The following is a 25,504-nucleotide window of genomic DNA, read 5'->3' on the forward strand; positions in this document are numbered from 1 at the left end:
TTTATGGGCCGCACCCAAGACGTGGACGTTTCTGGGCTAGGGGTCTAATTGGAACTACAGCTGTCAGCCTACATCACAGCCACAGCAATGTGGGATCCAAGCCAAGTCTGCGACCTACACTACAGCTCACGGCAATGCCGGATCCTTAACCCCGTGCTCGAGGCCAGGGATCGAACTTGCATCCTCATGGATCCTAGCCAGATTTGTTTCCACGGAACCATGACGGGAACTCCTGCTGTGCTTCTTAAACTTGAGCCCACATCAGAAGTCACTTGGAGGGCGACTGCTGGATGCCAGCCCCAGAGCTTTCCAAATCAGGTGGTCTGGGGAGCACCCGAAAGTTTCCATTTCTAATAAGTTCTGAGGGGATGCTGATGCTGCTGGTGTAAGGATCACACTGTGAAAATCACTGAGCTTGGAATTATTTTTAAATGGAGTCACTAAATAAAAATGGCCCATGTAATCAATTCAACAGGTCTGACTGGAAATTTTTTAAAAAAGAAAGAAAAGTAATAAAATAGGAAATATCTGAGCTCATGACACATAGATGAAACATTTATGTTTTATGAAGCTTTTGTTTCAGTTGTACACAAAAATGTGTCAAATGTACTGTTTAGTATGGGTGGTGGTCAAAAAAAGCTGGAAAGCCACTAGTCTGGTGACTTTAGCGTATCAAGAAACAACAAAACCACATTAATTTGGTGGAGGGAATTAAAGGAGTCTGATTGTTTTGGATGGACACTAAGCTGAACTCATCCTGGGTCTTCTTACTGGATTTCCTCTGCCTGGATTCCTCCTCTTCCATCTCCCATCAAGGGAGATCAGGGTCAAACTTCTCCTTAAAATCTTCCCAATGATGTCTCTCTTTCCTTCCTCTTACCTCCTCCAGAACTTTACTTCCATACTATTTGTTGAATATGCAGCACAGATTCTGCTTTTCTCTCCAGCAAAGTGATACAATATTTTTTGAAGACACCTGTGTTTCCCCAAGAATGCCTTAGCAATGTCAGATTCAAAGTGGACTGGCCATGGATGGAACAAACAGTCAAACCACATTTTTAAATTATATTGTTTGTGTTTTATATGTAATATATATGATGATGATGATGATGGAAATTCAGCAGAGGAACAGATGAATGAATACATTCTAAGATGCAAATTTGGGCACAAGGGTACATGGGTGGCAGAAAGAGGGAAAAATAAAGGGAAGCCAATTGGCTGGGAGAGCTTCGTGGTAAGAGAGCATCATGGCCCAATCTTCCCGTTCTCTACCCCAGGGCCCGGACTGAGGGATCCTTGGTACAGCATTGTGTGGAGAAAAGCCTCACATTTCCCTGGGGAGGAATAAGTCATTTTGATGCTTTGATCTAATGCTGTGTACTGGATGAGAAGAGCTGAGGGACCAAAGGAGAAATCAATATTTTCTCTGAGAGGATAATGGGAGAAAAAGAATATACATATATGTTTGACTGGGTCACTTTGCTGTACAGTAGAAACTGACAGAACACTGTAAACCAACTATAATGGCAAAAAATAAAAATCATAAAAATATTTTTGCTGAGAGGATAGAGAGACATATAAGGAATCAAGAGGTGGAGTGGAGAAGTTAATTTATTCAGTGAATATCTATGGAATGAGTTCGATTCCAGGCCCCAAGCTAGGGACTTGTGGGACGCTTTTTGCTATACTGGAGGGACAAACAAGGTACCACAGAAACATGGTCTGCCTGAATGACTCACGTGGTTTCACAGAAAAGGGACAGCCAGTGCTGTGACCTGAAGTGAGGGCAGTTCACCTGACAGATAAGACTCGTGAGAAGCTGGAAGGAAAGGAGGAAGAAGGCAGGAGCAGCACGCACTAAGGTGCAGATGAGCACGAATATTGCCCGTTTGGAGATCTGCTAGTAGTCTGACGTGGCTGGAGCACAGGAGCCTTAGGGGAAAAAAGAACCACAGCTAAGTCAGGAGTGAGGCTACTGAAGGGCCCTGTGTGCTGGATCAGAGCAGGGTGTACATGAAGACTCTGCCGGCGACAGGGCTAAGGACGCTGTGGAGGAGGATAAAGGTGGAAGAGGATAGGCCAGCTGGAGGCTATGATAACGGGCTGTGAGATGTGGAGAAGCAAAATGGAACAGAGGCGAGGTGCAGGGAAAGGGCAGATCTGGGAAATACTCAGAATTCATAGCACTCAGGACCTAATGGTCCTGTGAGTTAGAGGGAGGATAGGATGCTGGCTCGTCATACTCGCATGGGTAGAAGCACTTGAGGAGAGTGGATGTGCAGGGACGTGGAAGAGTGTATCTGCGGACAGGATGGGTGTTGGTTCCTGTGGCTCCCAGAGGAGGTGGGCGCACCAAGGGGGCACTTGGTATTCTGTCTGGAGAAAGAGAACCAACAGAGAAACGGAAGACATTTGGGGTGGGGACAGGGAGAGACTCCTAATAGGGGGAAGGTTTTTTTTTTTTTTGTCTTTTTGCCATTTCTTGGGCCGCTCCCGCGGCATATGGAGGTTCCCAGGCTAGGGGTCTAATCGGAGCTGAGCTGCCAGCCTATGCCAGAGCCTCAGCAACGTGGGATCCGAGCCGCGTCTGCGACCTGCACCACAACTCACGGCAACGCTGGATCATTAACCTACTGAGCAAGGGCAAGGATCGAACCTGCAACCTCATTGTTCCTAGTCGGATTCGTTAACCACTGCGCCACGACGGGAACTCCAGGGGAAGGTTTTAAGCAAGTCAATTTTAAGACACTAAACTATGGAAATTTCAACTTTCCATATTTCTCTTTATGTAACTAACAACAGTGCAAGTATTCTAAAAGACAGATATAAAATTAAGGTTTTAAAAAATCATTTAGTGTGAAACTGCCTATCCACTTAAAATTTTTAAAATTATTATTTTTAAATTAATTATTATTATTTTAATTTTATTAAAATTATTATTTTTTAATTAATTTTTTTTTTCTAGGGCCACACCACAGCATACGGAAGTTCCCAGCCTAAGGGTCGAACTGGAGCTATAACTGCAGGCCTATACCACAGCCACAGCAATGCCAGATTCATGCCGCGTCTGTGACCTACACCACAGCTTGAGGCAACACTGGATCTTTAACCCACTGAGGGAGGCCAGGGATGGAACCTGCATCCTCATGGATACTAGTCGGGTTTGTTACTGCTGAGCCACTGCCTATCCACTTTTAATTTCGATGATTTATCAAGTGTCTTAAGTGAATGAAATGAAAAGTTCAGTTAGTGTTAGTAGCTTCTATTATTCCAGAGTCTCCTGTTTACACTAAAAGAGGAGTTATCTTCAGGGGTTCATCCCCCCTGAAGAGCATGACCTAATTTTCAAACACTAGATAACAGTAAAATCCTTAATCCTCAAGTCACATGGATAATTCACTAACCCAAAGAAAAGAGGGAACCTGGAAACTTTACATAATTAAATATGAGGTGGGGTGGTGGTGGTCGAGAACCTGCATAGATCTGGGTGAATCCTGACCGATCATCGGGACATACAAAATGCTCATGAGTAAGTGAAATGGGAGCCAGGGACAGGCCCTGCTGGAGATGCAGACAGAGAACTCTGAGCTGTGGCTTCTAGCTGAGCTTCTGGAGGACACACTAACTTCATTTATTTCCTTCCAAACTTGAAAGGAGGAATAAGCACCTGAGGATTTCAGAGCCTGTTCTTTCTGTCTCTGTTTACGCAGGAGGGTCCCTCAAACTCATTACCTGGTATTGCCTTTCCCAGCCTTCACGCAATACCAGTAAGAAGAAGATGTTTAGAATGATATTAATACTATTTACTCGGGATAGCCAAGTTGTTTAACTATATAGACAGATTTATCCAAAGAGTATATATTTCCACACAGGATATTACACAAATATTTTACAAGGCTATGTCAAGTAACATTTGATTGAGAAATATTTTATTTGGTTGAGAGTCAATTACTATGCCATGGGCTTCCAGATCTTAGTGTTTACTCGCCCAAAATTGGAAGAGTAATTCTTCTACAAATTTGGCTTCAGTCTGCAATGCAAGGGAAACTTCAAAAACTTTTGGCTCTTCTTCAGTTGACATTAGCTGGCTAACGTCTCCACTGTGCTTCTCTCCACAACCCCCAAAGTGGTTCAAAAGAAGTCTCAATTTTTTAAATGTTTAATTTATATTTTAAGGAAGAACAAATCAGTAAGTACTCACTATTCCACACTTTCATAAAGAGCTTTTACTAAAACAGCATTTCCAATTCAAAACAACCCCTTTGACATCAATCTCATGCACAAAGCTATTATTACATACCCGACAATTATTTTATCAGTATATATTAGTGAACCACCCAAAAGACTATAACATTCTGTCATGTGGTATAGCACAAATATTATCCAACACACAGCTTGAATTTTCAATCAACTTTAGATATGGCAGAATTCTGTGAATTAAACTCTAGAGGTTTTAAGTGATTCGTTTTATTATAAACAATCCCAAAAGATGATTAAGATAACTGAGATAAAGCTCGATTATAAACAGTATTTTTTTTCTCTAGTAACATCTGTGGTAATAATGTGTTATCATTTAATCCAACTGAGGATGACTCACCGTCTGTGAGTAAATGTAATTTTGGTTTCTTTTCTAGTACTGGAGATGCTTTTCTTTCCTTTCTTCCTTTTTTTTTTTTTTTTTAAATGAGTCATCCATCTTCCATCATTTGTCCCTCTATAGAGTAAGATGGTCAGTTGCACTCAGGCATACAGTTTCTTGCTATGTTTCAGTACAGAATTAACTGGCCCACTTAAGGAATTTATCCATGACCTTGGTCTCAGTGGGATCTTGTTCTAAATAAGAGGTAACTGGCCTGGGACCTCCTACACATCAATTACTTTCTTCATTTATTTAGCCATAATCCTGAAGAACAGAGTTATATTTCTTTTTATCTTTTTTAATTAGAAAAATTTTTTGAATTTTTTTTATTTTTTTGCTTTTTAGGGCAGCACCCACAGCATATGGAGGTTCCCAGGCTAGGGGTGAAATCAGAGCTACGGTTGCTGGCCTACACCACAGACACAGCAATGCCAGATCCGAGCCGCGTCTGTGACCTACACCACAGCTCATGGCAATAGTGGATCCTTAACCCACTGAGTGAGGCCAGGGATCGAACCCACAACCTCATGGTTCCTAGTTGGATTCATTTCTGCTGTGCCATGATGGGAACTCCTATATTTCCTTTTTTTGGTAATGATTTTTATTTTTTCTATTACAGTTGGTTTACAATGTTCTGTCAATTTTCTACTGTATAGCAAAGTGACTCAGTCCCACACATATACTTCTTTTTCTCACATTATCCTCCATCATCACAAGTGACTAGATATAGTTCCCAGTGCTATACAGTAGGATCGCATTGCTTATCCATTCCAAATGCAATAGTTTCTTATTTATATTTTACTGTCTCAAATATAAAGGGCACGTTCTTTCTGAACACAGTAGAATAAATGAACATACTGACATTCACACAGATGGTCTGTACACTGTAATTCATTTTGCTTTAAGGTAAGTATTAGAATGAACTACAGAATTAACCTTTATTGTCTGCTATGGCTGGTGGAGGGGCTCTTGGGGCCAGCAGCATTCACTTAAAAGAGTTAGAAAATAAGATTGGGATTAGAAGTAGAAAAACAATGGACTGGAGACACAACTAGTAAGAGACAGTCCAAAAGAGGGAGCTACGGTTTATCATAGGGGAGGGATACACACAAAGGAAGAAGTGAACTTGAGTTCCAGCCATGGCACAGTGGGTCAAGAATCTGACTTCAGGGGCTTGGGTCACTGCTGTGGAAGTGTGGGTTCAATCCCCGGCCCGGTGCAGTGGGTCAAAGGATCCAGTGTGGCCATAGCTGTAGCTCAATCCCTGGCCTGGGAACTCCCATAAGCTGTGAGTGTGACCATAAAAACTAACAAACAAAAAAAGAAGAGTACCCGAGTATGAGAGCAGAGTGAAGAAGCAGTGACTGTCCACAGAAGAGAAAGAGGTGGTGAAAGGATGAGCAAGAGGAAGGGTACAGAAGGTTCTAGGAAGAATGGAGCCTAATGCCCAGGTCTTGTTTCCTAAGTACCATTAAAAAAAAAAAAAAAAAAAAAAAAAAAAAAAAAAAAAAGAAGAAGAAGAAGAAGGAGAAAAAGAAAAGGAAAAAAAAGGAACCAGGGGTTCACTGAAGAAGTGGTTGATCCAGGACTGGGGAGGGTACAAAAGCCAACCTGGAAGAGCTCCTGCTGGCCAAAGCTAGAACATTTTGGGCAACAAATAAGTAAATGACAGTATTGAATCATAATCTATAGAATAAAATGCCAAATTGCCACTAGGTCAACACCACAGTAATAACTGTGTAGGGAAGCTCCACTGATAAATGATAAAAGTCAGGGCAGACGTTTGAGGAGAAACAGGATATTAGCAGTCTCAAAGCCTCACTCCCAAGATAGTAATCAATTACAAAGGGAAAAATAGTGCCTTTTCACTGGAGAACTCTGAGAGACACCACATTAACCAAGTGATCAAGGGCAATACCACCAGCAATGAGACAGGCTGACAGCAGGTACCTCCTGACACAGTGAACTGAGAGGGACACATGTCGCTTCCACGGTATTCTTGCCAAACATGCGTAACTTTAATGTAAACATGAGGAAACATAAGAAAAAACCAAGCTGAGAGGGATTATACAAAACAACCGACCAGCACTCATGCACAGTATCAATCAAGGTCATGAAAGATAAGGAAAGACTGAGGAACAGTTACAAGTTGGAGGAGACTCAGAATTAAATACAATGTGGCCTCTGGAAAGGATTCTGAAACAGAAACAAGAACATTGGGAGAGGGGAAAAAAAACCCTAGTATAATTCAAATAAGGTCTGTAATTTAGTTAGCAGCATTGTACTTATGTTAATTCTCTGGTTTTGATGATTGTACTATAGTTATATGTAGGTATATGTATTGTTAACAACAGGGGAACCTGGATGAAGGGTTTACATGAACTGTCTCTACTATTTTTGCAAATTTTCTGTAAGTCTAAAATTATTTAAAATGTGAAAAAAAAATCAAGGTGGCACTGATTCAAATCTCTTCTGGACACCCTATGTAAAACTGCTCCCTTCCCAACACTGTCTATCCTCCTCTATTTTTATCTACTACTATCTAAAATAGCAAATATTATAAAATAAGCCACAAGGATATATTGTACAATGGTGAATAGAGCCAATATTTTATAACAACCATAAATGAAGTATAACCTTTAAAAATTGTGACTCACTATATTGTACACTTCAATTTAGAAAAAGAAAACAAAAAATAAAAACATCAGGGTACAAAAAATAAATAAAACAGCAAATATTTTACTTATTTATTTTATTGTCTATCTCCTCCACACAAGCTCTGTGAGGCAGGGATTTTTGTCTATTTTTGTCCACTTGTGTATCCAAAGTTTAGAACAGTGCCTGACACATATAGAGAGAAACAGTTAAATGAATTAAAATTGAAAAGAGGATGGAAGAATAAAAATTAGAAAGGCAGGTCTGGAGACAGAAAATTTTACTCCCAAACTATTGAATTCTATCAAGTCCCCATTTCTTTCTTTTTTCTTCTTCTTCTTCTTTTTTTTTTTAAGGGCAGCATCCATGACATATGGAGGTTCCCAGGCTAGGGGTCTAACCGGAGCTGTAGCTGCTGGCCAATGCCACAGCCACAGCAACACCAGATCCGAGCTGTGTCCATGACCTACACAGCAGCTCATGGCAACTCCAGATCCTTAACCTACTGAGCAAGGCCAGGGATCAAACCCGAAACGTCATGGTTCCTAGTCAGATTTGTTTCTGCTGCGCCAAGACGGGAACTCCCCCATTTCTTCTTTAGAGTATATAAAGTGTGCTTTTCATTCAAGAACTCATCACATTTACTGGGCGACTATTATGTACCAGACATTGAACTAATAAGCATCAAGGAGATGCAGATGACCAAGACATGACCGCTATTCTTAAGGAAGTTATAGAGTGGGAGAGAGAAAACATTTAAATAACTACATACAAGGTAGAAGAGGAGGTCCCTAGAGTGTATATGCAAAGAATATTAAGTAAATGATTAATTAATTTTTAGTGCCACACCCACGTCATATGGAAGTTCCCAGGCTAGGGGTCAAATCAGAGCTGCAGCTGCCATCCTATGCCACAGCCATAGCAATGCCAGATCTGAGCTGCATCTAATGGCCTATACCATAGCTCATGGCAACGCCAGATCCTTAACCCACTGAGTGAGGCCAGGGATCGAACCCAAATCCTCATGGATACTAGTAGGGTTCTTAACTTGCTAAGACACAATGGGAGCTCCTAGAAAGCAAAGAAGATTTAGAGGATGGAGGCACAGGTAGGTTGAGGAGTAAAGGGAAAGGCTTCATAAAAGTTGTTCAATTTATCAAGGGCTTCAATGAATGCCTTCAATCTGAATAAGCAAAAATGAGAGAATAGTGTATTGAGAAAAGAAAACTGTGTAAGCAAATCCAAAAATGCAGGAAGGAAGAAGAAAGCACAGCCATGGTTCCAGTTGGCTAGAGCACTGGGGTGGGCATGGGAGTGATGGGAAGTGGGGGAGGGAAAGGGCTGGAACGGCAGCTTGGAGATAGACTGTGGATGGTCTAGAATTCCAGCCTAAGGACTCCAGACCTTATCAGGAAGCAACAGGGCTTGACCTCTAAATTGGAGGAGCATGTTACTAGAGCACTGCTTTGCAAAAACTTTCCATGGAATTTTATAAGACAGAATTCTAGGCCCCTAAGAATGGCAAGAAATCTTTGGGATTACCCTGTGTAATTTCTTACTGAGAGGAACTCTTTCAACTTTTTTTCTTATATCATAGACTTGAGTTTCTCTGTCAATTGGTGTGTGGGTTTTTATTTGTTTGTTTGTTTTGTTTTGTTTTGTTTTTTAACATCTACCATCCAGACTTTCTGGTGAATACGATACTTTACTATTTCATGAAGCTCCATATAGGCTGCTAAACAACTTTACCCTTCAGAAAACATTTCCTTAGGTGGCACTAATACCTGTCTTTGTTTAGCTACTGCCCAGTGCCCTGTGGCATAACATGAAATAGTAATTTCATAATAATTCCTCTTTTACAGAATAATCCTTAAAGTAGTTGAACACAGCTTTTATGTTTTCCTGAAATCCTCTCTTTTCCAGGTTATATACCATCTAGTCCTCACCTTGGGTGATTTACAGGTTCTTTGCCGTAACTTCACCTGCTTCTGCACACGGCTTAGTTTACCAATGTGATGCTCAGACGGGACCTAATGGTCCTAGAGTGGTTTGACCAGCATGGAAGAAAATAAGGTACAGGACAGTGGTGAACAAAACAGACTCCAGAGAAAGACTGCCTTGGTTTGAAGGCTATCTTTGTATCTGGGTAGTAATTTTTTTTTTTTTTTTGACTTTTCCAGGGCCCACACCCGCGGCATATGGAGGTTCCCAGGCTAGGGGCCTAATCAGAGCTATAGCTGCCAGCCTACACCAGAGCCACAGCAATGCCAGATCCTTAACCCACTGAGTGAGGACAGGGATTGAACCCTCAACCTCATGGTTCCAAGTTGGATTCATTTTCTCTGAGCCACGACAGGAACTCCAATTTTGTGTGTGTGTGTCTTGGGTAGTAATTTAACCTCTCTGAGCCTTAGCTGCTTCATCTAGAAAATCAGGAAAATAGCACCAATTCATAGCACTATAAAGTGCTTAGAAAAGCATCTCATAGCATTACTTGTATTACTGCGGAGCTTGAGGTCTCAAATGTTACTCACAGGTTTACATCCATCTGCCAGCATCTGGAGAAACTGCATCTGAGTTTTATGCTGAAAAAGGCTGGCAGCTCTTGTACAATTCACATACTTATTCTGGGTTTTAATTTAATTCATTAATTTATTTGTTTGTTTGTTTGCCTTTTAGGGCTGCACCTATGGCATATGGAAATTCCCAAGCAAGGGGCTGAATCAGAGCTATAGCTGCGGGCCTACACCCCAGCCACAGCAAAGCAGAATCCGAGCAGCGCCTGTGACCTACACCACAGCTCATGGTAACGTCAGATCCTTAACCCACTGAGCTAGGCCACATCCTCTTGGATCCTAGTTAGATTTGTTAACCACTGAGCCATGAAGGGAACTCCTGGGCTTCAATTTTATTAAAGGATATATTCTTTTCTTGTTTGAGATTATTCTCACTGAAGGAGATAAACTAGCATTTGAAAGTAGGAGAATGCATCAATCAATCATGTAATCTTGTCCATGCTCTTAATGCAAAAGGCCCACAACTTCTAATTTTCTTTGCTTTCTCCTCTCAGAGGATCAAAGTCCCCTTTCAATTTGAGTCTTTGGAAAACAGCTGTATAAATTCATGTCGCTCCATTACATATGGCCTCTGTACATACCATTCTATCTTTTGCATATATCCTTGAAAAAAATCCGTGCTCGTGAAGAAACTTCTCATACTGCTTTAGTTTCCTTTGATCATATATCAGGTTGTTGGAACTCAGGCACCTTTCACTCCTTTTCATGCTGAAACCTGGAAACTGCATTTCCTAGCATACCTCTGAAGGGTTTTGGGTTAGACTGTGGCAATGAGAGGAACTTGCATTTCAGAAGGAAGAAGAGAAACAGGCCACTGGTGGTCTGGTAACAGTGGTGGGCAGGTCTGTGGGCTTCAGCGGAAGTTTTGCCGGTGGTTTCTCGCAATCTTCTTGCAGACCCCCACATGGATGCTGCAGGCAGGCCAGACCATTGGGGATGAGATTCTTGCCACTTTTGATTTCCTGAAAGCCAGCACTGGTTTTCACTGAAGTTGGCTTCCCTAGTCCTTACGACTTTTGAATTTCTGGTATTAAATTGCTTTCTGTTTGAAATCAGGGCTTTTACTTTCTCTGACAGGTTTGGTAGGGAAAACAGAAGCCACTCTCTATAACTCAAGTATAAAGGGTTTTGTAAGGAAAAAAGAGGCTTATGCAACTGTTGGAAAGGCAAGATCAGAGAAGTTGTAACAGAAGACTCTCCTTAGCACCGAAGTGGGTGGTTCTCAAGAGCTCACTGAAGCGGCTGCAAATCTCAGGATCTCTGAGATGCCATCGACAACCCCTGCCACCTACAGCACCAAGTCAGGCAGGAGCTGCCTCTGGAGAATAATGGCTCCTTCTCTTCTGCCTTCTGAATCGCATGCAAGTGTGCCTCTCCTTGGCGACTCCAACTCAGAACTACACACAGAGGAGGAGGCAATGGCGATGCAGAGTTGAAAAGAGATAACTTCAGTACAAACACGGTTCTCATATTTGTTTGCACAGGACAATCAGGGATTGGATAGTCAACATTGTAAATTTTGTCTTCCATCCTCTGTGAACCAAATTTTTCTTAAGAGCCACATACAACTTTTAGCAATTTATGTTCTTTTGGCATACAAATCTGACTCTGCCCTCAAAGGTGAACTCTTGTCACAAAAAATCCCCAGATTAATAATATTTCCTTATTGCCTCTTGTGTCTTCTGAGAGTGAAAACTGTTATCAAAAATGTATGCAGTTTCCTGCTTTGTGGAGAATGACAGTTTTAGAATATGCATGGTCAGGATTACACTTTTAGGAATGGAAAGGGTCTTAAAAGTCACATAGTTGGATTTCCCAACCAATATTTGAAGCCTTACAATTGGAACAGCAAATAATTGCATATGTGTTCCTTACTTTCTGCTCCTGTTACCAGTGGTGGGCATTGTTAATGGATCTCAGCACTCCATGCTGTACCTGAACTCAGCCTTAGACTCCTTCTCCATTCACGGTGCTAGTTAGCTGGTACCGAAAGGAAGCGCCACATCCCAGATAGAACCTGTTTACACCCCTGTCAAGTGGCCATCAACCTATTACTTTATTTTATTTTATTTTTGTCTTTTTGCTATTTCTTGGGCCGCTCCTGCGTCATATGGAGGTTTCCAGGCTAGGGGTCAAATCGGAGCTGCAGTCTCTGGCCTACACCACAGCCACAGCAACGCGGGATCCGAGCTGCGTCTGCAACCTACACCACAGCTCACGGCAACGCCAGATCCTTAACCCACTGAGCAAGGGCAGGGACTGAACCCGCAACCTCATGGTTCCTAGTCAGATTCGTTAACCACTGCGCCACGACGGGAACTCCTCAACCTATTATTTTAATATCTCCGGTGAGAGTAAATGTACTACTTCCCAGAACTTGCCTATTCCATTTCTAAATACAGTTGACCCTTGAATAATAAGGATTTGAACTGCATGGATCCACTTATGCACTTTTCCAACAGTAGATAACCACAGTACTACATAATCCATGGTTGGCTGAATTCCTGAGTTCAGAGAAATTGTGGATACAGTGGTCTGACTGTAAGTTATATCTGGGTCTTCAACTGCGTAGAGCGTCTTAACCCATGCATTGGTCAAGTGTCAACTGTAGTTCCATTTCTTAGAAAGTGTGTCCTTATGTGGGACTGAAATGCAGGTACCTGTATATGGCTTCTACCCATGGTCCTGTTCCTGAGGCCACACATAATAAGTCCTAATCTGCTTTCATACATAATTCTTCCAGTCCTTGAAGACAAGTCTCTTCTGCTTGGCACCTGTGAATTCCCCTAATGAATCCCTATGTTCTTTCAGTTTGGGAGATTTTCTGAAAGTTTTCCACGTTGCCTTAAGGTGTGACACCCAGAGTTTGCTCCGAACTGTCATGACAGCCTCTATATACTAGCGGCATACTGACCCATGTGCACTGCTGAGTCGCACAACATTTGGCAAAGCAGAGCCAGGCATCTCACCATGACAGACTCAGTTAGCCAACGTCTGGAAGTTGTCCTAGAGACCATCTAGTCCAAGTCCAAATCCAGTTCCAATAACAATTCTTCCAATACTCGCAGACTAGTTCTCTTACTAGTCCTTCAGAACCTCTGAGTTCAGTGCAGACTCTGGCTATCTCCTAAAAGGCCTAAGAGCACTTCTCTGCCCATCAGACAACTTCTTGGATAAAGTCTGTCAGCATTTCCACCTTTCCGCCATGGTCCAAGTCAAACAAAAATCTAATTGATCCCTCTGCTTATAGTCTACTCTAAACACATCAGCCAGAGTGATCCTATTAAAATCAAAACCCCACCACGCCACTCCTCAAAATCTTGCACTGCACCTCCCCACACTTAGCATCTCTGTTCAGCTCCTGCTCCTCTGCCCTTGTCCTCACAGCTCTATCTGCTTTGCTCTTTTCATTTCCACAATATGATTGTTACCCTTTTGGCTTTGGACCTTTTTAGGAGATGTCCTTACTGCCTGGGACTCTCCCCTGAATCTGCATACCTAATTCCCCTAACCCCCTTTCCCCTAAAGGTTGTCTGGACCTGGATCTCTGGAATTCTACAACTTGTTCCCACCACATCCTCACTGATACCCCAAACACCCTTAACCTGTTTTATCATTTCCTTATTTTCCAGAGTATTTATCACATTCTAGTACACTAGATCATTTTGTTACTCATTATATTATGCTGATTGTTCATTGTCTGTTTCCTCCTGCTAGTGCAGGAGCACTGGAAGGGCAGGGATCTTTGCTCACTGTGCACCCAAGCACTTAGAGCAATAGCTGTTACAGAGCAGATGCTTGATAAAGATGCATTCAGTGCTGATCCTGATGGAATCTTGTGACAAGCTTTAACCTAACATCCGAGGTCCTTGGCATTGGTCATTGCCATCTTCTCCTGTACTTTTGCCCCCATTCTGCTTTGTGCTTCCTCTCTCCTGAACCAACCTCCTGCTGCTTCTCTCCCTCCGACAGCCCACACGGCCCTTTCAAACCCCATTTTACGGTTTTTATGAATCCCTACATTCTCAGTCCCTGTCCTGAATCGTCTCTTCTCACCACTTCAGTAACTGAAACCTGGATCTTACTCCTAGGCTTCTCCCCCACTTACTGTAGCGTCTGGCTCAGTCTTTCTTTCCATCCCATGGCTTATCATCCTGGCTGACTATGATGCCCATCCTTGGCTTCCAAGTCATTAACTGGTTCAGTCACATGGACTTTCATTCACATCTGTATCATTTCAGCCCCTCACTCATGGCTGAATCCAGGCCATGTTGTCATGGAAATCAGCTCCTTTTTAACATCATTGGTCTACATACACTGCTCTCTAATCACAATTTCCATTGCTTCTACTACACTGGTTCTTTGATCTCATCATATCCCCCTTCCCTTGACTTCTGCATTGTCTTTTCCTTACAGCCTCCTGACAGTTCCACTTCTTCCCTGACTTAGCTTAAACACAAAGATCCACCACTTCCTTTGAGTTGCCGGTCTACTCATCGTGGGGTTTTGTATGGGTTAACATGGTATAAATAAATTTGAAACAGTGAGAAAAAAGCCCAAAAGACCTCAGGGGTCTTACGTTATGTAAGAAAGGAAATAATACAAATTCTCCACACTTAAGGAATTGTCAGGAAGAGAGTAAAGTCAAAGCTGGAGGCTCTGGTGAACTGTAATCAGGTTTTCTGCTACTGCCACATGGTGGTGCCATTTTAGCTGATAAGTAAGAAACCCCTTCGCCTTTGCTCACCCTGTGTGAACCGCAGTTTACATACAGTGGAATTCTGGCAAGTGATTATGACTCATGTGCTGTTGCTCTACACAGTCTGTTGTTATAACTGAAAATATTTTTGTATTCTACAACGTTCATTAAGCAGCGGTTCTAGTGATAATGCCGAAAAACACAGCCTGCAAAACAGTAACTTTGGAGCAGAAACTTGTATCACACAGTGTGATACAACACTGTGAAGAAGGCTAAACATTCATGGTGACACCCTGTATGCTGTTAAACTTTAAAAAAAATTAGAGATAATGAAGGAAAAAAGTTAATAGAAGTATTAAAGTAAAAACAGGCGACACTACTGTACATTCATACATTCCCTGCAAATGTCCCCATTACGTCTTTTCCTATGGGAAAACTAGTCTTCAAGTATGACTCTTGTATCATGAGATCACTTCAAGAATATACCTAATGCAAATGCCTAATGTAATACACACAAGTCTAACTGCCTTCTCAAAGGACAAACATTTCCCCCACCTGTTTTGTGAAATGGTCCCCTTTTCTACAGCTATACCTAGGCATCCAGTAAATAGCGTGGTGATTACGAGCAGGCTCTCTGGAGCCAGACTGCCTTGGTGTGAATCTCCTTGTTCCCTCATTTTCTAATTGCACAGCTTTGGGTAAGCTACTTAGCCTCTCTGTGCACCAGGTTCCTCATCTGAAGGTTAAGATAACACTACTCACCCTTAAAGAACTGCTGTGAGGACTAACAGAGTTAATATATGTAAGACACTGATAATCCACCCCCCACCCCTGCAAAGCACCGAGTCCACATTTTGTAAGTATCAGCTCCTGTAGTGATCATCTCCACCACCTTCCCATCAGCCCCCGATGACACTTAGAAGACTGAATTTATTTCACTGGGTTGAAAAATAAGGTGCTCCTTTATTCACTCACAGGCTATGCAGTGGTAGGAAGACAGTCCTTCCCTTGTTATTTCTTCTGGAAAAATGTCAGAATCCTTCATTGCACTTTTGGGTGTCACTTCTATAGCGTAGGCCATATTCAGAGAGCCTTTTCTAGCGCAAGTGCAGGGTAAGTGGTATGAGTCTGAATAGAGCCTGCTCAGACGCCAATATTTACATCAGTGATACAACGGTACGTTTCTTTCACCAGTCTTACCTTCAGCCTGTCTTTGGGCAGCGCGACAACCCCTTGCTTGATGATTTCCAGGACCCGTTCCACTGACAGCTCAGCTCCAGCCTGTAGTAACCGTGAGCTAAAGAAGGTGATCACCTGGAATGTAAAGTGTTATTTTTTTAAACAAGTGGATGTAGGAGATGAATTCTCAGCAGATACCTTTCTCATATCATAGTCAAATGATCATTGTTCCATTTCTTAAGTGACCTGGCTTTTAATCCACTAGTTCTCCTAAATCAGTCCCCTCTACAAAGACTTTGATGACTGAATCAGAGCCAACTCCTGAATATTCAGGGTTGATTACCCACTGTTTGAATTAAGTAGGCTCCTGAATTCTGCTCTTTCTTGTGCTGCCTCACCTTGCATTTATATTTCATTTAGAGAGCAGCACCCAGGAAGAGAAAGCTAAAGCTTAAAATTTGTTAATATTGAGGCTTGATGGTGACCTCAAAAAAGGTCTTAAGAAAGGAATTTGAAGCTAATAGCTAAAATGATGTTTTAGGGTTATTGATTTAATTTATCCACTTAAGTCTTATCCCTGATCACCAGGGATAATTAACAGGAAGCTGTAATTTTTTTTTGTTTCATGTCACAGTACAGCCTGAACTATGTAGCAAGATGCTAACAGAGTAACATTCTGGAAATAATACCATCTCTTAACACTTGTCGTTAAAAACTAAAAGAATGTCACCATTTCTTAGGAAATCACTTAAAAACCATGATGTTAATAAATCAAGAAAACTATGGGTCACTTTTTATTCAAGAAATTATACTATACCCTATAGACAAGTTGTTATAATCAGACATGCAAAAATATAAAAATTTTCTGTCTTTTACAATGTTGAGTATTTCTATTTACATCATGTTTTCTATTTCGTAGGTAAAATGTTTTAAGTTACTAACAGTTGTTTCTTTCTTTTTTTTTTTTTTTTGTCCACACCTATGGCATGTGGAAATTTCCAGGCCAAGGATCAAACCAGTGCTGCAGCTGTGACCTGCACCACAGCTGAGGCAATGCCAGATCCTAAACCTGCTGTTCTGCAGGGGAATTTCCTTTCACAGCTGTTGCTGAACATTTTAACAAATTTTCTCCCAGGGTTACTCTCCTAAATATTAATTGCTCAAGTGGCCCCCAAGCTTTTCTCTTATAGTGGAAAGCACATAATATAATATAAATGCCACTGAAATGGACTTATTCTGGAAAGTAGAGACCCAGTGGGAGGCAGAACCCTAAAAAACTTGTGCCTTGAAACTCTATGGCAATGAGTGAAAACAAAGGCAGCAATGCCTGGCCACAGTGCTGTTGATTCCAAATAAATCATTTCTTTATCTCAGGCAGTTTGCTGGCACCAACTCCTTTGCAAGTTGCTTATTTTGTCCATGACAGGTTGGTTTTCAACATGTGCCTATGGGTCTTATTTTTCCCAAGTCAGATTTAAAGCTTTTTTGGGGAATTCTGGTATAAAATTTTGTTCACAGAGTTTAGACACAGCAGGTGCTGAAACTGATTTTTAAAAAATGTCTCCTTATTTTTAAATGGGCATTTTATATGTGTAAAATAAATAAGTTCAGCAACAATTTTTTTTGAATTTTGGTTTTACCTCAAGTTTTTGTGTTTTTAATCAATACACTGATGACCCTACTCAGTGAGATATCCAGAGAATTTACAAAGAAAATAGATGCTATCTTGTGTCTTAAAGAAAGATGCAATGTAATTTACATTTACATCATCATATTACATTCATTTACAGCAACTAAAATTCAATAAAAGAAAAAAAAATTTAAAAAGAAACGGGAGTTCCTCTTGTGGCACAGTGGTTAACGAATCCGACTAGGAACCATGAGGTTGAGGGTTCGGTCCCTGCCCTTGCTCAGTGGGTTAACGATCCGGCGTTGCCGTGAGCTGTGGTATAGGTTGCAGACACGGCTCGGATCCTGTGTTGCTGTGGCTCTGGCGTAGGCCAGTGGCTACAGCTCTGATTCGACCCTTAGCCTGGGAACCTCCATAAGCCGCGGGAGCGGCCCAAAGAAATAGCAAAAAATAAAAAAATAAAAAATAAAAAAAAAAAATAAAAAGAAACGGAGCTCTTGTTGTGGCACAGTGGTTAAGGAACCTGACTAGCATCCACTGAGGATGCGGGTTCAATCTTTGGCCTTGCTCAGTGGGTTAAGGATCCGGCATTGCCGTGAGCTGCTGTGGTGTAGGTCGCAGACGCAGCTTGGATCCCATGTTGCTGTGGTTGTGGCGAAAGCCAGCAGCTACAGCTCCCACTTGATCCCTAGCCTGGGAACCTCCAAATGCCTGTGGGTGCGGCTCTAAAAAGACAAAAGGCAAGAAAAGAAAGAGAGAACGATGGATGCAATGTAATTGAAGGACAAGACATAGATCAAACATGAATAATTAAATGGATTATTTATCCATTTATTTTTTTGCCAAACCCATGACATGTGGAAGTTCCCGGGATCCAACCCATGCCACAGCAGTGACAACACCAGATCCTTAACCCAGTGAGCCATCAGGGAACTCCGTGTATAATTAAATGGATTTAGTTAGACAGCATGGAAGTGTACACTACAAACTGCTCAAAGGCAGAGCCCTAGTTAAGAAACTTACTAACAATGTGACTTGTAAGAGCTCAACTTCTTCCAGATGTAGCCTCATGTAGTGGTTTAGAGCACTTACCAGGTGTCAGATTGCTTTGGTTTAAACCCCAAGCCTTCTTTATAAACTTAGGCAAGTTATTTTAACTTTTCCATGCCTGAGTTTCCTGATCTATAAATGAGGAAGAATATAGTGTCTGCCTCATAGGGTTATTCTTAGAATTAAGTAAGTTAATACTTGCTGAGTGCTAAGAACAATGCCTGAGACATGCTAAGTGCTCACAAAGTGTCAAATGCTATGATTATTATTAGGTCTATCGCAGTATCTTCATTTATAAAATGACAAAGTTGCCCTATCTACCACATAGGAGATAATACTAATACATGTAAAAGTTATCTGTTAAGGATGAAAGCCAGAAATGTACTACCCTACCAGCGTATCCAATCAGTAATATTTCTTTGTAGTTATATGTCTACATTCCTGATTTTATGCCTGATATGGGCGAAAAATTTATAACAACTGAGTTTGGTGGCAAAGGTCATCTCACCCAAACCAGTTAGGACTAGCAAGTGAAATCAATGGAAAGGAACTTTCAGGAGAGCCCGCTGGTTAAAACTAAATGACGAGGGACTTTCCTGGAGATCTAGTGGTTAGGACTCAGTGTTTTCACCACTGTGGCCTGGGTTCAATTCCTGGTCTGGGAACTGAGATCCCACATAAAGTGGCTGTGTGCCATGGCCAAAACAACAACAACAACAACACAAGCACCATTAGTTTAATACATTACTGAGGGTCAATGAACAACTCTTCTATTTTTACTTGATTAATTTATTAACGTATAAACTCCTCTCTTTCCAAAGAATTCACGTTTTATTATTTTCAGAAAAATTAAACTTAGTACCAGGTTGAGGAAGTTTTCATAGTTTTTTAGAAAATAATGGAAGAATGCTGAATTTTGACAAATGTTTTTCTTGCATGTATTGAGACGATTGTATGGTTTTTCTTCTGCAGTCTTAAGATTTGTCTAGTGTAATATAGTAAATTACACCAGTTAATTTTTAAATGTTGAGTCTGCCTTGAATTCCCAGGACACATGCCAATTGATCATGATGTGTTATTCATTTGATATACTGATAGATTTGGTTTGCTAATATTTCATTGAGGATTTTTTTTGCCTATGTCTGAGAGCAATATTGATCAGTAGTTTTCTATTTTTATAATGTTTTTGTCTAGTACTGGTATTAAGGTAATGTCCTCATAAAAAAAGTTGGGAAAATGTCCTTGTCTATTAATATCTGGAAGAATTCTACTGAAATAGTATTATTTTCATCTTAAAAGTCTGGCAGAATTCAAGGGTAATTAAAACGCTATCTAGGCCTGGAATTTCCTTTGTTGAAAAAATTTTATGTGCTAATTCAATATCTATTAAAGATATAAAACTATTTAGATTATCTTTATGAGTAAGCTTTGAAAGTCTGTGTCCTTTAAGAAATTTGACTATTTTACCTAAATTGTCAAACTTATTGCCAGAAGCTTATTCACAATACTCCTTTATTATCCTCTCAATGTCCCCTCTATTGTCCCTGATATTGGACAATATCTAATAAAAGCAAAAAAAAAAAAAAATTTTTTTACAGGCTATACTCCATTTATAATTTTTTTTTTTTCTTTCTAGGGCTACACTTGTGACATATGGAGGTTCCCAGGCTAGGGGTCTAATCCGAGCTACAGCTGCCAGCCACAGCCACAGCCACACCAGATCTGAGCCTTGTCTGCAACATACACCACAGCTCACAGTAATGCTGGATCCTTAACCCACTGAGCAAGGCCAGGGATCGAACCTGCAATCTCATGGTTACTAGTCAGATTTGTTTCCCCTGGCCACTATGCCAACTCCCCACTTATAATTATTATAAAATATTTGCTATATTTTCTGTACTATACAATATATCCTTATAGTTTATATTTTGTACTTCTTAATCCCCTATGCCTAACTTGCCCCTCCCCACTTCCCTCTCCCTACTGGTAACCATTAGAGTGTATTCTCTATATCTGTGAGTCTATTTCTGTTTTGCTATATTTATTTATTTTATTTCACTAAGCATAATACCTTCTAGGTCCATTCATGGTGCTGCAAATGGCAAAATTTCACTCTTATACACACTTAGGTTGCTTTCATATCTTGGCAATTATACATAATGCTGCTATGTACACTGGGATGCATGTATCTTTTTAAATTCATGTTTTTTTTTCCCATATACCTAAGAATGGAATTACTGGGTCATACGATAGTTCTATTCTTAGTTTTTTGAGGAACATCCAGACTGTTTTCCACAATGGCTGCACCAATCTACATTCCCACCAAGAGTGTGCAAGAGTTCCCTTTTCTTCACATCCTCACCAACATTTGTTATTTGTGGTCTATTTGATGGCAGCCACTCTGATAAACCATTGTGGTTTTGGTTTTTTATTCTTTTGTGGGTTTTTTTGTTTGTTTGTTTGTTTGCTTGTTTGCTTTTTAGGGCTGCACCTGCAGCATATGGAAGTTCCCAGGCTAGGAGTCGAATCAGAGCTACAGCTGCTGGCCTATGCCACAGCCACAGCAACATGGGATTCGAGCTGCATCTGTAATCTATGTCATAGCTCATGGCAATTCCAAATCCTTAACCCACTGAGCAAGGCCAGGGATCAAACCCACATCCTTGTGGATCCTAGTCTGGTTCATTACTGGTGAGCCATGACAAGAACTCCTCATTGTGGTTTTGATTTGCATTTCTCTGATGATTAGTCATTGGTGAGCATCTTCACGTGCCTGTTGGTATATCATCTTTGGAAGAATGTCTATTCAGGTATTCTGCTCATTTTTAAATTTTTTTTTGACATTGAGCTATATGAACTGTTTATATATTTTTGGATATTAATACCTTATCATTCATATCATTTGCAAATATTTTCTCCCATTCAGTAGGTTACCTTTTCCTTTAGTCTGTGGTTGCTTGCCAGATCCTTAGTTCACTAAGCCATGAGGGAACTCCAGTCTATGGTTTCTTTAGCTGTGCAAAGTTTTTTAAATTTAATTAGATCCCACTTGTTTATTTTTGCTTTGGTTTCCTTTGGCTTAGGAGACAGATCCAAAAAAATTGCTATGATTTATTCTGTGAATGTTCTATGTTTTCTTTTGGGAGTTTTATGGATTCTGATCTTATATTTAAGTCTTTAACCCATTTTGAGTTAATTTTTGTATATACTGTGAGGAAATATACAAATGTCATTATTTTACATATACAATCCAGTTTTCCCAGAACCACTTACTGAAGAGACTGTCTTTTCTCCATTGCATATTCTTGTCTCCTTTGTTATAAATTAAATGACCATAAGCTCTTGGGTTTATTTCTAGGCTCTCTATTCTGTTCCACTGATCTAGTAATCTATGTGTCTGTTTTCATGCTGATACCAAACTGCTTTGATTAGTGTAGCTTTGTAGTATAGTCCCAAGTCAGGGAGAAGAATACTTCCAGTTCTGGTCTTCTTTCTTAAGACTGTTTTAGCCATTTGGGATCTTTTGTGTTTCCATACAAATTTTAGAATTATTTGTTCTAGTTCTGTGAAAAATGCCATTGTTGTTTTGACAGAGATTGTACTGAATATGTAGACTGCCTTGAGTACTATGACATTTCAACAATATTAATTCTTCTAATTTACAAACATGGCATATCTTTCCATCTGTTTGTGTTATCTTCAGTTTCTTTCATCAATGTTTTAGAATATTCTGAGTACAAATCCTTTACCTCCTCAGTTAGGTTTATCCCTATTATTATTATTATTATTATTATTATTATGAGGGCTGCACCTGCAGCATATGGAGGTTCTTAGGCTAGGGGTTGAATTGGAGCTGCAGCTGCCAGTCTACACCACAGCCACACAGGATCCAAGCCGTGTCTGAGACCTACCCACAGCTCACCGCAACCCACTGAGTGCAGCTCCTTACCCCACTGAGGTAGGCCAGGGATTGAACCCACATCCTCGTGGTTACTAGTTGAGTTCATTACCACTGAGCCACAATGGAAACTTCTAATTTTATTATTTTTGATGCTATGATAAATGAGATTGTTTTCTTTTTCTTTTTTTATTACTCAGTGAATTTTATTACATTTATAGTTGTACAATGATCATCACAACCCAATTTGGGATCGTTTTCTTAATTTCTCCTTCTGATAGTTCACTGTCAGTGTATAGAAACAGCAATGCAACAGATGTCTTTATATTAATTTTATATCTTGCAACTTTGCTAAACTCTTTTAATAGTGATCATTTTTTTTTGGTGGCATCTTTAAGATTTCCTATGTATAGCGAAAGTTTTATTTCTTGCTTTCCAATTTGGATTCCTTTTTATTTTTTATTTTTATTTTTTGTCTTTTTGCCATTTCTTGGGCTGCTCCCGTGGCATATGGAGGTTCCCAGGCTAGGGGTCCAATCGGAGCTGTAGCCGCCAGCCTACGCCAGAGCCACAGCAACACGGGATCCAAGCTGCATCTGTGACCTATACCACAGCTCACGGCAACGGTGGATCACTAACCCACTGAGCAAGACCAGGGATTGAACGTGAAACCTCATGGTTCTTAGTCGGATTTGTTAACCACTGCGCCACTATGGGAACTCCTGGATTCCTTTTAATTCTTTTTCTTATCTGATTGCTGTGGTTAGGACTTCCAGTACTATGTTGAATAAAAGTGGGGAGGGTGGGCATCCTTGTCTTGGTTCTGATTTTAAAGGAAATGCTTTCATCTTCTCACTGTTGAGTATGATGTTAGCTATAGGTCTGTCATATATGGCCTTTATTACATTGAGGTATATTCCCTCCATATCTAACTGTGGAGAGTTTATAAAAGGATGTTGAATTTGTCAAAAGTTTTCTGCATCTATTAAGATGATCACATGATTTTTATTCTCCAATTTGTTAATGTGGTATTATCACAGTAATTTTGTACATACTGAACAATCCTTGCAACAATCCAACTTGATCATGGTGTATGATCCTTTTAACATATTGCTGAATTCAGTTTGGTAATATTTTGTTGAGGATTTTTTTCACCTATGTTCATCAGTGATACTGGCCTATAGTTTTCTTTTTTGTTTTTTGGTTTTTTTGTTTTGTTTTGTTTTTGTCTTTTTGCCATTTCTTGGGCTGCTCCTGCGTCATATGGAGGTTCCCAGGCTAGGGGTCTAATCGGAGCTGTAGCCACCGGCCTACGCAGAGCCACAGCAACTCGGGATCCGAGCCACGTCTGCAACCTACACCATGGCTCACAGCAATGCCAGATCGTTAACCCACTGAGCAAGGGCAGGGACCGAACCCTCAACCTCATGGTTCCTAGTCGGATTCGTTAACCACTGCGCCACGACGGGAACTCCTAGTTTTCTTTTTTTTGTGTGTGTGGTGTCTGTGTTTGGTTTTGGTATCAGGGTGATGCTGCCTCAAAGAATGAGTCCAGAAATGTTCCTTCTTCTAGATGTTAATTCTCTAGATGTTTGGTAGAATTCACCTATGAAGCCATCTGGTCCTGGATTTTTATTTGTTGAGAGTTTTTAAATTACTCATTCAATTTCATTACTGGTAATTGGTCTATTCTTATTTTCTATTTCTTCCCAGTTCAATCTTGGGAAATTATACATTTCTAGGAATTTTTCCCTTTCTTCCAGGTTTCCTATTTTATTGGCATACAGCTATTTGTGGTAATTGCTATGATTCTTTGTATTTCTGTGGTATTGGTTGTAACTTCTCTCTTTTTGTTTTTCTTCTGATTTTATTGATTTGGGTCCTCTTTTTTTCTTGATGAGTCTGGCTAAAGGTTTATCAATTTTTTTTTTATCTTTTCAATGAATCAACTCTTCATTTCATTGACTTTTTCTTTTTTTTCCCCCCGCCTTGATTTCATTTATTTCTGCTCTGGTCTTTATAACTTCTTTCCTCCTACTAACTTTAGGTTTTGTTTATTTTTCACTCTCTAATTCTAGGTAAACAGATAGGTTGTTTATTTGAGATTTTTCTTATTTCCTGAAGTAGGCTTGTATTGCTATAAACTTTCCCCTTCGAACTGCTTTTGCTGCATCCCACAGATTTTGGATCACTGTGTTTCCATTTTCATTTGTCTCCAGGGTTTTAAAAAATTTCCTCTTTGATTTCTCTGGTGACCCTGTGGTTGTTTGGTAGCATACTATTTAGCCGCCATATGTTTGTGGTTTTTTTTTTTTTTTTTTTTTTTCTTGTAGTTGATTTCTAGTATTATAGCATCGTGGTTGGAAAAGATGCATGTTATGATTTCAATTTTCTTAAATTTACTGAGACTTGTTTTGTGGCCTAGCACATGATCTATTCTGGAGAATGTTCAATGTACACTTGAAAAGACTATATATTCTGCTGCTTTTTGACAGAATGTTCCATATGTATCTAGTAAGTCCATTTGGTCTAATGTGCCATTTAAGTCCAGTGTTTCCTTATGGATTTTCTGTCTGGATGATCTGTCCACTGATTAAGTGGGGCTGCACAAGGTGATCTGAAGACAGAGAGATGACCCCTGCAACTGCTGAGCTTAGGGAACCCAAATCCCTTAGTGATCAGTAAGCATGCCCCCCTTTTTCTCCAGAGGGAGACAGAGACATAATCCCAACCTACACCCATCTGATTCCAGATACATGCACTTCCTTCATTTTCCACTTCCTTCAAGTCTTAGCTCAAATGCACCATTTCAGAGAGAAGTCTTCTATGACTGCACTCTTTAGATATGCAATTTCCCAACCTTATTCCAAACAGCACTCATTATTCCTCTTCTTTTTTGGCCTAAGCAACAAGGTAGATATTGATGTCACTTACAGAACTAAGGAAGAGAGGAAAAAGCTGATTCATTTTGTGTATGATTTTATTTGAAGAAAATACAGAATTCTGATTTAACCCTGTTCAATATTTGTGGGACTGTTGTACAGGCAACTGAATGCACTAGTTTGGAGCTCAGTTAAGGACAGTCAAGTCTGGAAATACAGAACACATAGTGTAAATTTTACACTGTCCAAAGATAAAAATAGTTCTTGCCTTTACCATACAACTATTACTGTTCATT

General features: G+C 40.3%; 1 protein-coding gene across 7 annotated transcripts in view; it reads right to left on the reverse strand.

Annotated features, from left to right (window-relative positions):
• Window positions 1–25,504, reverse strand: part of DYM (dymeclin) — a 382,159-nt gene that overhangs the window by 50,544 nt on the left and 306,111 nt on the right. For all 7 annotated transcript variants that reach the window (XM_021092922.1, XM_021092897.1, XM_021092955.1 and 4 more), the window contains one exon: window positions 15,770–15,883. In XM_021092922.1, the coding sequence (XP_020948581.1) occupies window positions 15,770–15,883 (114 nt within the window). The remainder of the gene's footprint in view (window positions 1–15,769; window positions 15,884–25,504) is intronic.

Source organism: Sus scrofa, chromosome 1, assembly GCF_000003025.6.
Source record: "Sus scrofa isolate TJ Tabasco breed Duroc chromosome 1, Sscrofa11.1, whole genome shotgun sequence".
NCBI classification, from domain to species: Eukaryota; Metazoa; Chordata; class Mammalia; order Artiodactyla; family Suidae; genus Sus; species Sus scrofa.